Source organism: Abramis brama (assembly GCF_963993115.1).
Source record: "Abramis brama genome assembly, chromosome: 5".
Lineage (NCBI taxonomy): Eukaryota > Metazoa > Chordata > Actinopteri > Cypriniformes > Leuciscidae > Abramis > Abramis brama.
Genome location: NC_139967.1, coordinates 23498923 through 23513304, shown reverse-complemented (window position 1 = coordinate 23513304; position 14382 = coordinate 23498923). Strand labels below are relative to the sequence as shown.

Sequence of the window (14382 nt, the reverse complement as noted above, 5' to 3'; positions counted from 1 at the left end):
TTGCACTTATTTACATGTTAAATGTTTAGTTAAACTTAAGGGAACCTGAATAAAAAGAATAATTTTGCAGTAATAAAAAAAAAAAAAAAATGTAAAGGCAGCATTTGTCTAATTAGTTATTTTCTCAGATCAGCTTAATAATTACACAATGAAGTAATGAAATATTGTTTGCTTGTGTTAATCTAGTGTAATGTTACTTTACCGGCCACTTGAAGTGGAAAGGCACCCGGATGGCTGCGCTGCTGGCTATAGAGCTCTGGTCCGCTCGCAGGACACTCGTCTGACCGGTTCCGAAGGTGCACGGAGGCTCGGCGGAGATGACGTCCTCAGAATGCTTGAGACAAATCCTGAAAAAGATGTTGCAGTCTCGCGTCCTCCTGCACAAGCGCCGTGTCGTGCTGAACGAGTGAACTTTCAATTCAAATACACCCGATGAAACCACCTGTTCAAGAACAGAGAAACCGTTGGCTATATGTGACTTCTACATATTTTAATTAAAAAAATAAACAATGCTGCACTACCTAGGAGACAAATATTCATACTATAAAGGCACATTAAAGAGAAAATGAAAATATAAATGAAGTATAGACAAAGCCTTGAACTGGCTCCTTACCAACTGGAAAAGCGACACAGACAGCAGGCAGTACAAAGACAGATGCGCCATCTCGCTCGGTTAATCCTTAACTTTATTACAATAAAACGCACGTATCTTCATCCGAAGCTTTAAAGTGTTTAGAGCTGCAGAAGAAGAAAAAAACAGTTAGATGTCCTGGTAAGAAAGCTCTGGTACGTCCATGAAAGTCCACTGTGTCTTCAGAGGAGAAGCGCACTCGTCGTCTCCGTTCTTCAGCGCGTGCGGTTTAACTTCATTGAATATCTTGATGAATGGACGCCGTTATAAAGGTCTTGCCCCCCTCCACGTGACGTCAGAGGGGACATATGCCATAATATTGGCCTGATTAAATTGATCTGCTGCTGCGTGTGGCAGTTGTGTTGATGGAGTTGAAGGGTCAGGGTTGAAGCTAGCCACACTGCTGTCTATATCATTTAATATTTTTCAATATTGGGCAGATGTGCACAGGAGTTCTCAAGTATGAAAACTTGATGAATATTTCTTTATTTTGCGAAATAATAAAAGTAAATTCAGCAAACAAGCGCGTTTGTCACTCGACTTTCAGAATTAGTTTATTATTCGCACTACTTGAATTATAAATGAAAACATCTGTGATCTGTAGTGATTTAGATTTCCAAGCAGGTAGAATAATTAACGGGAATTTTAAATGACACGGTTCTATTAAAAAATTATATGCGGTGCAATGTTGCCTTTTTAATTAGGACTATGCTTACATTAACGCGAGCAGTAGTAAAGGAAGTTTGTGTGAAAGTAAAACTTATAGGACAGAAGTCTAAATCTCTGCAAATATTTTGACAAATGTTTTGACATTGAAAAAAAAAAGTTTTCTTATTAGGCTATTTTAAATTTGTTAGATTTAAATAGGCTATATATTAAACATAAAATAACAATAGTTTATGTTTTATTAAAAATATTGTGCATTTAGTAAAAAATATATATTTTTCCAATTAGCCTACTGTTGTTTCCACCAGAGTGGTATAGTGTACTTTTACATCGAGCGCAAGTTTTAAATTATTTCCTCTGCACCCAAACACACAACCTTGGACTGTGTGGTCGATCTGGCGCGTGCGGGCAGTGGGAGGCCATAAGTGTTTGTTTGTGTCAGTCAAAAGTGTGTGTGTGTGTGTGTGTGTGTGTGTGTGTGTGTGTGTGTGTGTGTGTGTGTGTGTGTGTGTGTCCTACTACATGGTGAACACGTTATTGGGACCAGACAAGGATATAAAAAAAATGTTTTACCTTATGGTGATTTTTTTTTGGTGCACAGCTTATAAATCATAGGCTAAAATCATAAGTGATGATTTTTGAACATGTAAAAATGCAGAAAGTTTTCTGTGATGGGTATGTTTAGGGGTATATTTAGGGTTAGTGTAATGGGATATAATTGGCCCTATACAGTTTGTGGAGTAGGCCTAGGCTATAAAAATTATTACACCTATAGATTGTCCTCATAATGACAGGAATAGCCTACCAGTTTTTGGGTGTGTGTGTGTCTTTTGTTGTGCAGTATGCAGAGACGCGCAGGCTGCTCTGTCTGGAGGATGGGTGGGGAAATATCATGATGACGCTTTTGTGTGGGTCAACTCCAACAGCTGTATGTTAACATGCGGCACATGGTCACTTATTGTCCGCCACAAACCGCCCGAACTCACCCAACCGGCATCTGTTGCGGTCGGTAAAACACTTGCAGCCGTTCCACTCATATAACGTAGGCCTAATATGTTAGGCTATTACATGCCTGTAAAATATTTTCCAAAATAGGCCTAATCTGCGTGATTAATATAAAATAAATGAACATCAAATAGTAAAAAATACTGTACAGGCTTATGTAATTCAGTGTTATACGAACTGAATGGAATTGTCTTTTTTTATATCAATTTATTCACGAGAAGAGCAGAAGTTGTGACGTGTGGTTGTGTGCTTTTGTGTTCGGTCTCGCTCGAGAGCTGTTGTTATGGTAATGAGTGACGCGTGCCTCAGAATCCTTTCATTAAGCCATAATAACCACAATGCATCACTTATAATGTCTTTTAAAAGACCTCATAAATATTGTCTCCAAGACCGCAGATATAGGCTAAGTGTAAATAAATCTAGAAAGTGTGTCAGAAAACAGTCAGGAAATATTAGCTAGGCTACTTGACACTGTAAGCTAACAAAATCACTTCATTAAACCAGCTGATTCTTTACAATGATAACTTATGATTCTTGTCAGTGATGCTGGGGACAAAGACACATTTTATGCCACACAATGTGTTGTATCATTGCAGAGATAAACTCTTGTTGTGGGTAAGAGGACAGATGACCAGGTGAGGAAAAACAACAATAAGCATAGTTGGATGCAAGCTTGAGATAATGGTCATGTCAATGATATTCTACACTTGATACAACACAAGTTTCAGTAGCCTATGGTCAAGGAATGGAGTATCTAACTTTAACCTCAAGCTTTTGTCGGTGAGCAAAAACATAAACGAAAGAGCAATTCAACAATTAAATACCTTCCCACATAATGTGCTGTCAGTCACTGTAGATAAAACATATGTGCTGAAAAAGCATACAAAAGTATTCATTCAGTGTGTTTTTTTAACCACAGTAAAACAACAAAAAACAACAAAAATTGAATTAGAAACTGTTGTGGCTATGGCATGCAAGATGGTTTAATCCTTAAACGATAGCTTTGCGAGTGCTAACAAGTTAAGGTTCAGTTAAAAGCAACTGACACATGGTCTGGGCTAAAGGCTGTTAGCTAGATTTAGGTTTTTGAGAGCCCATCTGCACAGAGAGAGAAAGAGAAGCACTTATCCAAAGAGAGAATCTCAATAGCATTCACGTGTAAAGGTAAAGAAGGCAATAAAACAGTAAACACTTTCTTCAGACAACAGTGAAATGAGAAAAGGTTTTTTTTTAACAGTTAGGACTATTCCAATATAAAATACTTAAAACTCAAAGGGATAGTTCACCTAAAAATGAAAGCGCTATGGTCATTACTCATTTACTCACCCTCATGAGTTGTTTCTTGTTATTTGTTTGTTTTTTATGCCTATATAATGGAAGTCAATGGTCACCAATACTGTTTGGTTCCCTATACATTATTCAAAATATCTTCTTTTTGTGTTCGGCAGAAGAAAAAGTCATGCAGGTATGAATCGACACCACTGTGAGTAAATGATGACAGAATTAAACATTTTGGGTTAAGTATCCCTTTAACAGAGTCTGTGTCACCTTGCTTGACCCGAGGCAGTTAATATATGAAAAATGAAAAAAGGACCTTCTGGATGTGACTGTCAATGATATTGCCTGCAGTAAGAAGTTAAGGAACACCTGTGAAATTGATATACTGTATTTATTTTCCTCTTTATTTTGTCATGACATAGTAGTATTTTTACCTATAGGCCTATTTATAGTATATTACCATTTTAATTTGATATATTTATACTTCTGTTTCTCTTAAGTTTAAAATGTTTTAATCAATGTGTAGTCTCTGGTCTAAGTACAAGTTAGGATAGTGAGTGAAAATGTCATAATTTTTATAATGAGAAAATCGTAAATCTGTGTTAAGAATATTTTAGTGATCATTTCTGATTATTTTCACCATGCAAATGTTGCCGTTTTATAATTAATGGCAAGTAATCGTGGGGCATGTTTTGTCATATGTCTCAAGAACCAGTGACTAATCAAAAGATGAATTTTAATATCATTATGCACATTTTTCTTAAACTTAATTTAATAGTAAGGTATCTGTTAATCTTGTGATCTGAGTAAGAAAATGGTTGTGTGTTTGCAGTGAATTATTGCATGTGTGAGTGTGTTGACTCATTGTCTGTGAGATGCTGATGCAGATGGGCAATGACTGATTTGTGTCTTGTAACATGGGTGTTGGGGGATGGTGGTCCCTTGAGGTGGGACACAAGCGTGGCAGGAGCATGGGAACCCTAGAACACCCTTCACTCCACATGCATATATACATATTTATGACCCCACACCCACACCTCAAATCTCACATATGTGCAATCAAACAGGCCTGCAAAAAGGAACATACACAAAGACTTTCCTCTCAGTCATTTGTAGTCATTGTCCAGTACCTCAAGCACTATTGTTTCCATCTCAATTAAGATGATTTCTTTATTGATTACAATTAAAGAAAACCTTTCACATACAAAATGAGCTTGCACATTCATACAAATAAACAGACTGATGTCTTGTCAGACTTTAGGTATTCGACTGTACACACAACTTCACACATTCATTTACTCACATCGCCATATCCTTATTCGAGCCTATATAGATGACACCCGACCCAGGATTTCCACACACGTCATGACATCTGCTCGCCCTGGAGACCAGCTCCCATAGGACACACACACACACACACACACACTACATTAGTGACCCACACCAGACCAGCATCCTGAGGACACACACTCTCTAACTGCATCTGTTGAGCCTTGAGTCCTTTGGGACGGCAGACCAGTCTTTCACACACACACACACACACATGCATATACACACACGTCCAAAATCAGCTGGCCTTGAGGAAAGTACTCAAGATACTCTGCTTGATGGTCAAACTATGTTAATGTGTGTAGGATCGGAGCTGCTGTGGGTGAGTGTGTGCAGCTGCTGCGTTCATGTGGAAATGACAGCAATAATCTCACAGAAACAGATCACACTGGAAAACACATTAAAACAGAGCAGTGGTCTTGTGGTCAGTGTAAGTCCTCATGGGAGATCCGCTTTTGAGTCTGGCCTGGTTCATGTTCTCAACCTATTCCCTTGTCTTTCTTTCTATATTTGGGCCCATCAAAAATAAATCCCAACCCCCCACCCCACCCCACCATCTATACACCTTAATTTTATTTTACAAACCATACAATAATAAAGAAATATAATTAATTATTATTTAATATTTATTTGGAGCGTTTAATGTTTTATTCCAAGGTGCAGACATCTCATTCAGATAAATATAATAATTTTATTAACAACAACAAAAAACATAAACCTAGGTGAAAGTAAAAAAAATAATATATATTAATAATAAGAGTTAGACATTACATGTCAGAACAGATGCACAGAACACACCGCAACTACACAGCCACACGCCTGGCTCATGCAGTTGAATAGGGGGGATTGACACGGGCCCCACCGTGAAGCTCTGAACCTCTGAAGAGGAAAAGAGGGCCTCACAGCAGAGGTAGCGTTATGTTATTAGAGAACCCAGAGTGACAGATGTAGGATAAAAGAGAGGGCAGGAGAATCAGCAGGGGTGAAAGAAAGAGATGAAAAGGTGAAGAGGTCAGCAGACCAACAGAAGAAGGGGAGGAAAGACAGAGTTGTACTTGAAAAAAGAAGGATCGATAAATCTATCCGCTTTTGCTTCACAGTCTGCTTCTTTTGTTCCAGATGGCAGCTGATGTGTGGCAGGTCCTACAGAGAAATCACATCCAAATACATATACACTACCGGTAAGATACATATATATATATATATATTTTTTTTTTAGGAAATCTCTTATGCTCACTGCATATATTTGACCAGAAATACAGTAAAAATAGTAAAATCGTGGCATAGAATTTTAATTTAATATATAATAACTGTTTTCTATTTTTTAAATAATATTTTAAATGTCACATGATCCTTCAGAAATCATTTTATTATGTTGATTTGCTGCTCAAGAAACATTTATTTTTATTATTATTATAAATGTTAATTTTTGTGGAAACAAATATTTCTAGAAATCTATATTTAAATCTATTTTTCTTTGATAATAGAAATAGAAGGTTCAAAAGAACAGCATTTATTTAAAATAGGAATCTTTCGGAAAATTATAAATGTCTTTACTGTCACCTTTGATCAATTTAATGTTCTTTCTTAATAAATTTCTTTCAAAAGGAGAAATCTCTTTCTGACCATAAACTTTTGAACAGTTAGTGTATGTACACAAAATCACAAAAACAGTTATTTAGTCCTGGAAACTTGTCTTTTCATTTTGTTTTTCTTCCCTCAAAAAAAAAAAAAAGGTTTCTAAAACAATCAAGACCAGCTTTAACATGAACTTAAAAGTTTAAAAATTCAAGCGTGAACAGATAACAATTAATCTATCTTATCTATCTATCAAATAACAAAATAAAAGCAAGACAACTTAACCTGTTTTCAAATAACCAAATGTAAAAAAAAAAATGCAGTTTAATGTAACCTAAACCAAAGACAAAACCCGATATTGTGTTTCTGGTGCGACGCCCGGTGAAGATGGCTAATATGATAAATGACTGATACATTATACAGACATATTCACAATCTGCAGACAGCCACAATAAAGTACATTTTTTTCAGCAGAGGTCCCTAAACCACACAATAGGGCTACCAGCTGCCGTCTTACACATGCACAAAGCATTCCCCAACCACAGCTCTACATCAGCACACACACATACGCACACATACACATACACACCGGCAGCTGTTTAAGCAGAGCTCTTCAGCCCTGGAGAACCGGAGAACAATACTTGAGCTCTAAACACTCCTGTCTGAAACTTAGTGAGAAGCTAAGTGTCCATGCCAGTATCTCAGTAAAAGCACAGGCATAAACATGTACGAACATAATATCAGCAGAACATGAAATAAACACTAGTCTAACTATTCAGTTCAAATTTATTGAAATATCAGGCTCACTTATGGAGCGGTTTTCATTCATAAACCAAACATACACACATGAAACTCACACTGCTGGAAAACCCAATGATTTTGAAGAAACACATGCAGTAAAATAATCATTTGAGGAATACACCGCGTGAAAATTAAAATACACACTGCCCTCTAGTGACAAGACAACAGCATTAACTTGATATATGAGCTCGAAGTAAGAAAATTGGTTCCTGAAAATGTACATTTGTCCCACTTTTTTAAATCAGTGAACACAGCATAAAAAAACAATTGAAAAAGTTCCACTGGAAAAGAATGTCCTATTAGACAAAATATGAGACCTATTTTAATGAGATGCAGATGCCTTCTTTTACACCGTATACTGGTCATAGAAAGGTTTTAGTTGTCCCTGAACACCATTAAATGTGACTGCAAGTTAAAAATATTACAGAGGCTTTGTCACTCACATAGCTGTAATAAATATAAAACGTACGTGTTTGTGAGTAAATTAAAAACACGCTCCATACACGAGCTTTCAGATGATAAACTCGCTACAAATAAAATAGAAGTCAATGGTCACCAAAACTGTTACCAACATTCTTAAAAATACCTTTATGTTCCACAGAAGAAATAAAGACATATGATTGGAAAGACATGAAGGTGTGAGTAAATGATGACAGAATTTTCATTTTTGGGTGAACTATATCTTTAACTCATCGGCAGACGTTGCATAAAAGCATGTAATTTATACATTTTAAAAGTAGGTCCTCTGATGTTAATCTCAAGATTTCATATGTGACTATGTTGTGAATGAAGAAACAAAGTAATATTTTGTTGTGGAAGATCATATTACTTTAGGCACAAACAAAATCTCTTTCGTGCACGGTTTCAGCTAACATTTTTGGAGTGGTGCTCGCATTTTTTGCACTTTACTATAAACAAAAACCCTAAGTGTGCCCTATTGATATAGAGAGACCAGATACAAAAGCATCTTCTCAAATAGTTGTCTGTCCTTGCACTAAATCACAGTATTTTGACATCCTGACATTGCGCCCTCTGATGGTCACCAACGTTCCAGTGAAAAGTTCCTCATGATTGTTGTCTGACTGCAGTTTCTTTTCAACAACGGGTCACGCTCTGATGCTTGTTGGTCATCATCTGATTGCTAAGCACACATTTCACAACGCAGGTTTGCCGTTGACTTTTTCCTGTAGTATCGTTAGCGCGCCGGAGGCAAATTCTCGCATCACCTGCACGGTATCCCTCTGTATCTGCAATGATTCGCGTGCAAACTCCTGTTGCGTCTCCGCAAGCTGCTGCACTGACTCTGCAAGAAGCTCAAGCGAGCGGGAGACCGTGGCCAGAAGAGCGTTAGTGGTGTGCTGCTCCTGCACGCTAAGGCTTGCGTTGTGTGCTAATTGCTCACGTGAACTGTCTGGCTCCGCCCCTGAGAAAGACGAGGGTCTTTTAGTAGAGGCGGTGGCTGTGGAGGAGACGTGTCCAATATTGCCTCTAGTTGCAACTCCGTCCTCCTCAGAGTAAGAGTTACTGACAGATGCCATAGAGGATGATGGGAAGAGGTCACGGTTGTCTTCATCTGAGTCTAAGTGGGATTCGGGATCTGTGATCAAACAAGTAAACAGTCATATCATCACAAGTTTACGAAACACCATTTTTTTTTCTTCTTGAACACATGGGATGTAAACATTATACACAAATTGTTTTGGGACATTCAGACATTACATTTACAACTTGGTTGGAACAACAATACACTACTTTAATGGCCGGTTTCACAGACAAGGCTTAAGCCTAGTCCCAGACTAAAATGCATGTTTGAGCTGTTTTAACTGAAAGCAACATGCACTTATATATCTTCAAATATGTCAGTGCCATAGTTTTATCTCAGAATTCAAACAAGTAATGTTTTTTCCTAATGTCCTAATTTAACTAAGGCCTAATCCTAGCTTAATCTAAACCCTGTTTGTGAAACCAGGCCTAAATGTTTGAGGTCAGTTTAAAATGATATATTTTTTTAAAAGATATTCATACCTATTCTCTGAGGATACATTTAATTTATCAAAAGTTACAGTAAAGACATTTACAATGTTACAAAAATTTGTATCTCAAATAAATGCTGTTCTTTTGAACTTTCTGTTTACCAAAGAATTCAGAAAAAATGCATCATAGTTTCCACAAAAATATTAAGGAACACAAAGGTTGTGCATTGATAATACTAAAAAATGTTTCTTGAGCAGCAAATCAGCATATTAGAATAATTTCCTATGGATCATGTGACACTGAAGACTGGAGTAATTGCCTCACAGGAAATAAATTACATTTTATAATATATTAAAATAGAACTGTCTAATTTTAAAGTTATTCTAAATTGTAATAATATTTCACAATATTACTATTTTTATTGTATTTCTGAGCAAATGCATCATTAGAGAGCTTAAGAGACTTCAAAAACATCTAACTGACCCCTAACTTTTGAACAGTAGGTTTGAAAACATAGCCGTTTAATTTTTGAGATCAAAGCAAAATATGTGTATATATATATATATATATATATATATATATATATGTATATGTATACATGTATATGTATATGTATATATATATATATATATATATATATATAGTGCAGTCAACTTTCACTAAAATGGATCTCTAGTGTGTACAAAACCACAGTGCAGTGTTAAATCTAATGAAAATTCTTATGGTCCAACTTGAGTATTTTCAGTTTGTTTACCTCCAGCTTTGGATCCGTCATACTGTATCTCACTAGCACCTCCAGCTCCGCTTGTAGTAGCAGGCATTCCTCCCACATCCATTCCTCTGCTCGGGGAACTGTTGACCGACCCCATCCCCACAAACCCCCCATCCTCCTCTTCCTCATCCTCACACACAGGCTCTTGTTCGTCACCATGACTGCGAGATCTGGACCGCTGTGTAGCTTCCCACGGTTTCTTGTCCAGTTCAAGTATGGATTCCACGATGACTTCCATTGGGGACAGTTCAATATTGGACCGTGCCAATCGCTGGGACACTGTAGCACCAGTCCGCAGAGCAGCCACTTTGCGCTTTGTGTCGCATTTGAGGTCGGACCATTTCTTGATCACCTCCATGATCTCTCTGTCACACTCTCCTATCTCATTAACGCGCGCCGTGATCTCGGCCCATTTCCTGCGCTTCACGTCAGAGGGAATGCCTGCGTTAAACTTGCCTATGCACAGACACAGAAAAGTATCGGAACATTTTATTTATGTACAGTTTGTCCATTTTATAGGGACATGAAACACAACCGGTGGTTGTCTGATCTGAGCAAACTCATTTAGTTTATAACAGACTGCTAACTTGCTAAGGAAGGTTTTGCCTGTCAAACGGAGGTAAAACTCACCCACAACAATGTGGCGATTCTTCCGCACTTCGTCCAGCAGGATGTGCACTTCACTGAAGGAGAAACGTGCTTTTCTCCTCTTGAAGCGCACCATATTGTCTTGTTTGAGGTAGACCGAAGACACGGACATCTTCACGGCAGAACGATTCACTCAGTCCAATTAGGAGTCTGTGTAAAGTGTAGAAATTAACATTTACATTTTTTTTTTTTTTTGAATCAGATTGCAGTATTTACTAAAAATGTCATTTGTCATTCAAACTTATTTGTTTCTACAGAACTCTGCCACATAATTAGCTTTACAAACCGGATTGCAGCAATATTTGAGTGCTGGGACAAAACAGGCTGCATAAAAGAACTGTTAGATTAATATGTTCACACAGACGTTTGGGTGAAACCTCTTTAGCTTCTTTCTTTTTCTCACAAAATGTGTATTTCCTTGTCACTTAATATTAGGCAACGCCATCAAAAATGAAAATATTTGTATTATAAATATGGACAAATGTTGCATTAATTTCAATAAATGAAGTGGTTTCAAACTGATTTGAAGAGCAGCTATGCTAATTTTCTATTTCCTGTTTCTACCTCAGGAAGCACAGATTGCAAAAATGTCAGATGACAGCAACACTTGTGAAACTGTGGATAATGCCAACTTCAGATCAACATAGAAAACTGTTAGGTATTAACCTCATATTGTAATCATTAAGAGCACAAGCTGTAATCGCTGCCTAACAAATTCCTTGTATCTGCTAAACTGAATACATGATGTCAACTAACCACATAACCTGTATTATCTTATAGCTGTATATTACTAGCCTGGTAATACCAAACTCTGCTACTTCGCTTCGTAGAAAGAGTCTGGCATGGCATAATTGAAAAGTGTTTTCTTTCTCGCGGGGGGGGCGCTTGTCTGAAGTTTAAAATCATTGGTTACCCGTAAGCCAATCACATAACGTTTGGTTATGGCGTGTGTTATGCGCATGCTCAGCCGCATCTAACTTCCACTGTAAACACATGTATGATGCGAAAACTAAACCATCGAGCGAAATACTGGAGTGAACATGGCTGTGAACGACTTTTGCAGATTATGTGAAGTAAATCTACGCATCCACGGTACAATGTGTCTACGTCACGGCTCTCAGCCCGCCCTCTGTTCGCTGATTGGCCGGCTGTTTTCAGGCCGGAGGAAAACGGAAAGCTATTACGCTGTCTCAGACTGAGTACAGAAGCGAAATGAAATTGAGCGGAAGTACGAAGTCTGACGTAGTCAGGCTAGTATATTACAGCCATATGGACTTTATTTTGACACACTCATCTCTGGCTGATGACAGAATATTTCAAAAGTGTAACACTGAAACAAGCATTTTCTGTAAAGCTGCTTTGAAACAATATGTATTGTGAAAAGCGGTATAAAATACTTTTAATTCATTTTTAGCTCCATCTATTAGGGTAGTGTACCTATTAAGCCCACCAAAATCTAAGTCTAGATTTTTTCCTAGATATTGACATGAAAAATAATTTGTTAAAATGCAAGATTAACAATTAGTTTCTATTTAGTTGATGTACATATCAGAATATAAAGATCTTTATGAATAAAGTCAGAAGTCTGGCATTGGCTTAAACGCACCATTTAAGCCTCCACGTGTGCCAAATAAGTGTGTTCCACATCATGATTGATTCGCAAAATATAAAAATGTATTGATTTTAAAAACACTTTTACTAATGTTTGATTAGAGCCCTGTGTGGGATGGGTTGGTGTTAGTGGAATTAGCTGGAAGTTTGACCGGATGTATCTCAGGAACCAAGCCGTCCTAACGCTCATACTCTGGGCTTGGGGGGGGTCTCCTGGGTCCCAGGGGCTCGGGACTGCGGGGAAAGTAGGGTCCCTCACGGCTCCCAAGTTATGCAAGGTTATACATAAGGGACTTTAGGACAAAACGGGCTCTATCTCATTTGAATTAATGTGTAATTTGTAGGCCTATCTAAATATAGGCTAGTTCTAAATTAAGGTAGTTAAGTAAGGTAAGGTAAGGTAAGGTAAGGTAAGGTAAAAGGTTAGTAAGGTAAAAGCACACAAAGAAATGCTATCATTAAACACTTTCACTCAGAAAATGTATCAAAATTTGAAATTAGAGGGATTCCTCATTGAAACACATAAGGTTGGTTTATGGTTCCACAGTGAGTAATGGTGAAAAGAGACCATGTTTTGTTGTGACAATGTTTACAAAGTCGCCTGAGACAGGATGCACATGAGTGGCACTTTCAACATTGCCAAATTTGATTGGTATGTATGCAATAAAAGATGTCAGGAAAGTAACAAATCACATGCTTTTCTCTTTGATTAATTTGGGCTTAATGGGTACAGGTACCCTAACCATAATCGGTAAAATTAAACTTATTATGCCTAGTACTTAAAATGGGAGAAATAATGTAACCTCTGAACATTTTCTTTACAATTTGTGTTGACACAACATGGCCATGACACTGAAAACAATTATGTTAAAACACATAAATAACACTACAAAACTCAGAACTTATAGCAAATTAAATATGGAAACTGGACTCGGCTTTTTATTTCCTTCTGTTAGGAAATAGTAGCAAATCTAGCAATGTTTCTATAAAATATAGACATTTTTGTTTTTCTTAAGCTCAATACATAATTTAATCAATATGAAGATTTGTGGTCTGGTTTTAGGGATAATTGCATCATTTTGCTCATTTAAATTGTACATTCATGTTAAAGAATTCTATTGATCACCTCTGATTAATGTCAAAGTGGAAAGGTTGCCATTTTAAAAACTACTGGCAGGCAAGGTTATGAGACATGAGACACAGTGAACGTCAGCGTCACCGTGAGTGCGAATTTCTTTTACATTCATTGTTCAGATCAACAAATCACTTGATTTCCAACTAACGTTACAAGATGGTCTTAAATAACAACACACGATGGATGTCCCGGAAGGAAGAGCAACTAAAACGCCGGCTCATTCATTCATCCAGCTATTAGCTCCAGACGAAAGAGCGCATGTTTCCATCGAAGTGTAGTAGCTAACGTTACAACTGTACTTAAGTTACATAAACACATTACGATCAGGCGTTCTCTCTTTGTGCCGCGAGGAAGCGCCATCGTGTTAAAGCAACTGAATTAAACCAAACACATAACGTTACATCCCCAAGCAGCACACAACTGTTGTCGAGCGAACAAAAATCGAAAAATGAAAAAAAGAATATCATTGTTATCATAACGAAACAAAACGCTTGAATCGGAAGAACATTTCGCCCCCATTTTCTTATTACCTACAATCATCACTGACTAGCTATTTAAGCTAGCTAACGTTAGCTATTTTACACGATGTGTGCGATCACATTCACTTTATCAGTTTGTAAACTCCAGAAAAGCCGTAACCGTATAAAGTACTTTAAGACTACAAAAGCTTGGAAAATACCTCAGAATGGTCAAATGTAATCAATATTTTGCGTTGCGTCCAGATATCCAGAAACTTCGTAGAAAGCGGCGTATGCGCTGCGCAAGCGCACTTGCTAGCCTGTTCTCCGTGGCGTAGATGGGCGGGTGCAGTGACCAGGTCTGACCACTCCTGTATCAGTGGCGCTGGTGCTCACCTAACAGGTTCAGCACACACGCTTTAGCTAACGCTGACGGCAGTGTCCTCCTATTAGCTAACATTTTCGCGTTTTTATGAATACGTTTATGCTTTATTTA

General features: G+C 37.5%; 3 protein-coding genes across 4 annotated transcripts in view; 1 reads left to right on the top strand and 2 right to left on the bottom strand.

The window, feature by feature from the left end:
* Positions 1-871, bottom strand: part of dlb (deltaB) — a 5005-nt gene extending 4134 nt beyond the window's left edge. The window contains exons 1-2 of the mRNA XM_084113259.1: positions 614-871; positions 203-442 (exon numbers count right to left, since the gene is read on the bottom strand). Coding sequence (XP_083969385.1) covers positions 203-442; positions 614-664 — 291 coding nt within the window. The 5' untranslated portion in view covers positions 665-871. The remainder of the gene's footprint in view (positions 1-202; positions 443-613) is intronic.
* Positions 1-14101, top strand: part of LOC311083460 (uncharacterized protein) — a 26050-nt gene extending 11949 nt beyond the window's left edge. For both annotated transcript variants that reach the window (XR_014606299.1, XM_084114992.1), the window contains 2 exons: positions 6029-6090; positions 11252-14101. The gene's annotated coding sequence lies outside the window, so the exon portion shown is untranslated. The remainder of the gene's footprint in view (positions 1-6028; positions 6091-11251) is intronic.
* LOC311083457 (uncharacterized protein) lies at positions 7256-14382 on the bottom strand. The gene is made up of 4 exons (XM_084114988.1): positions 14108-14382; positions 10665-10832; positions 10017-10490; positions 7256-8885 (listed from the first exon to the last, which is right to left on the bottom strand). Exons 2-4 carry the CDS (start codon positions 10792-10794, stop codon positions 8443-8445), a joined length of 1047 nt encoding a protein of 348 aa, XP_083971114.1. The 5' UTR covers positions 10795-10832; positions 14108-14382; the 3' UTR covers positions 7256-8442.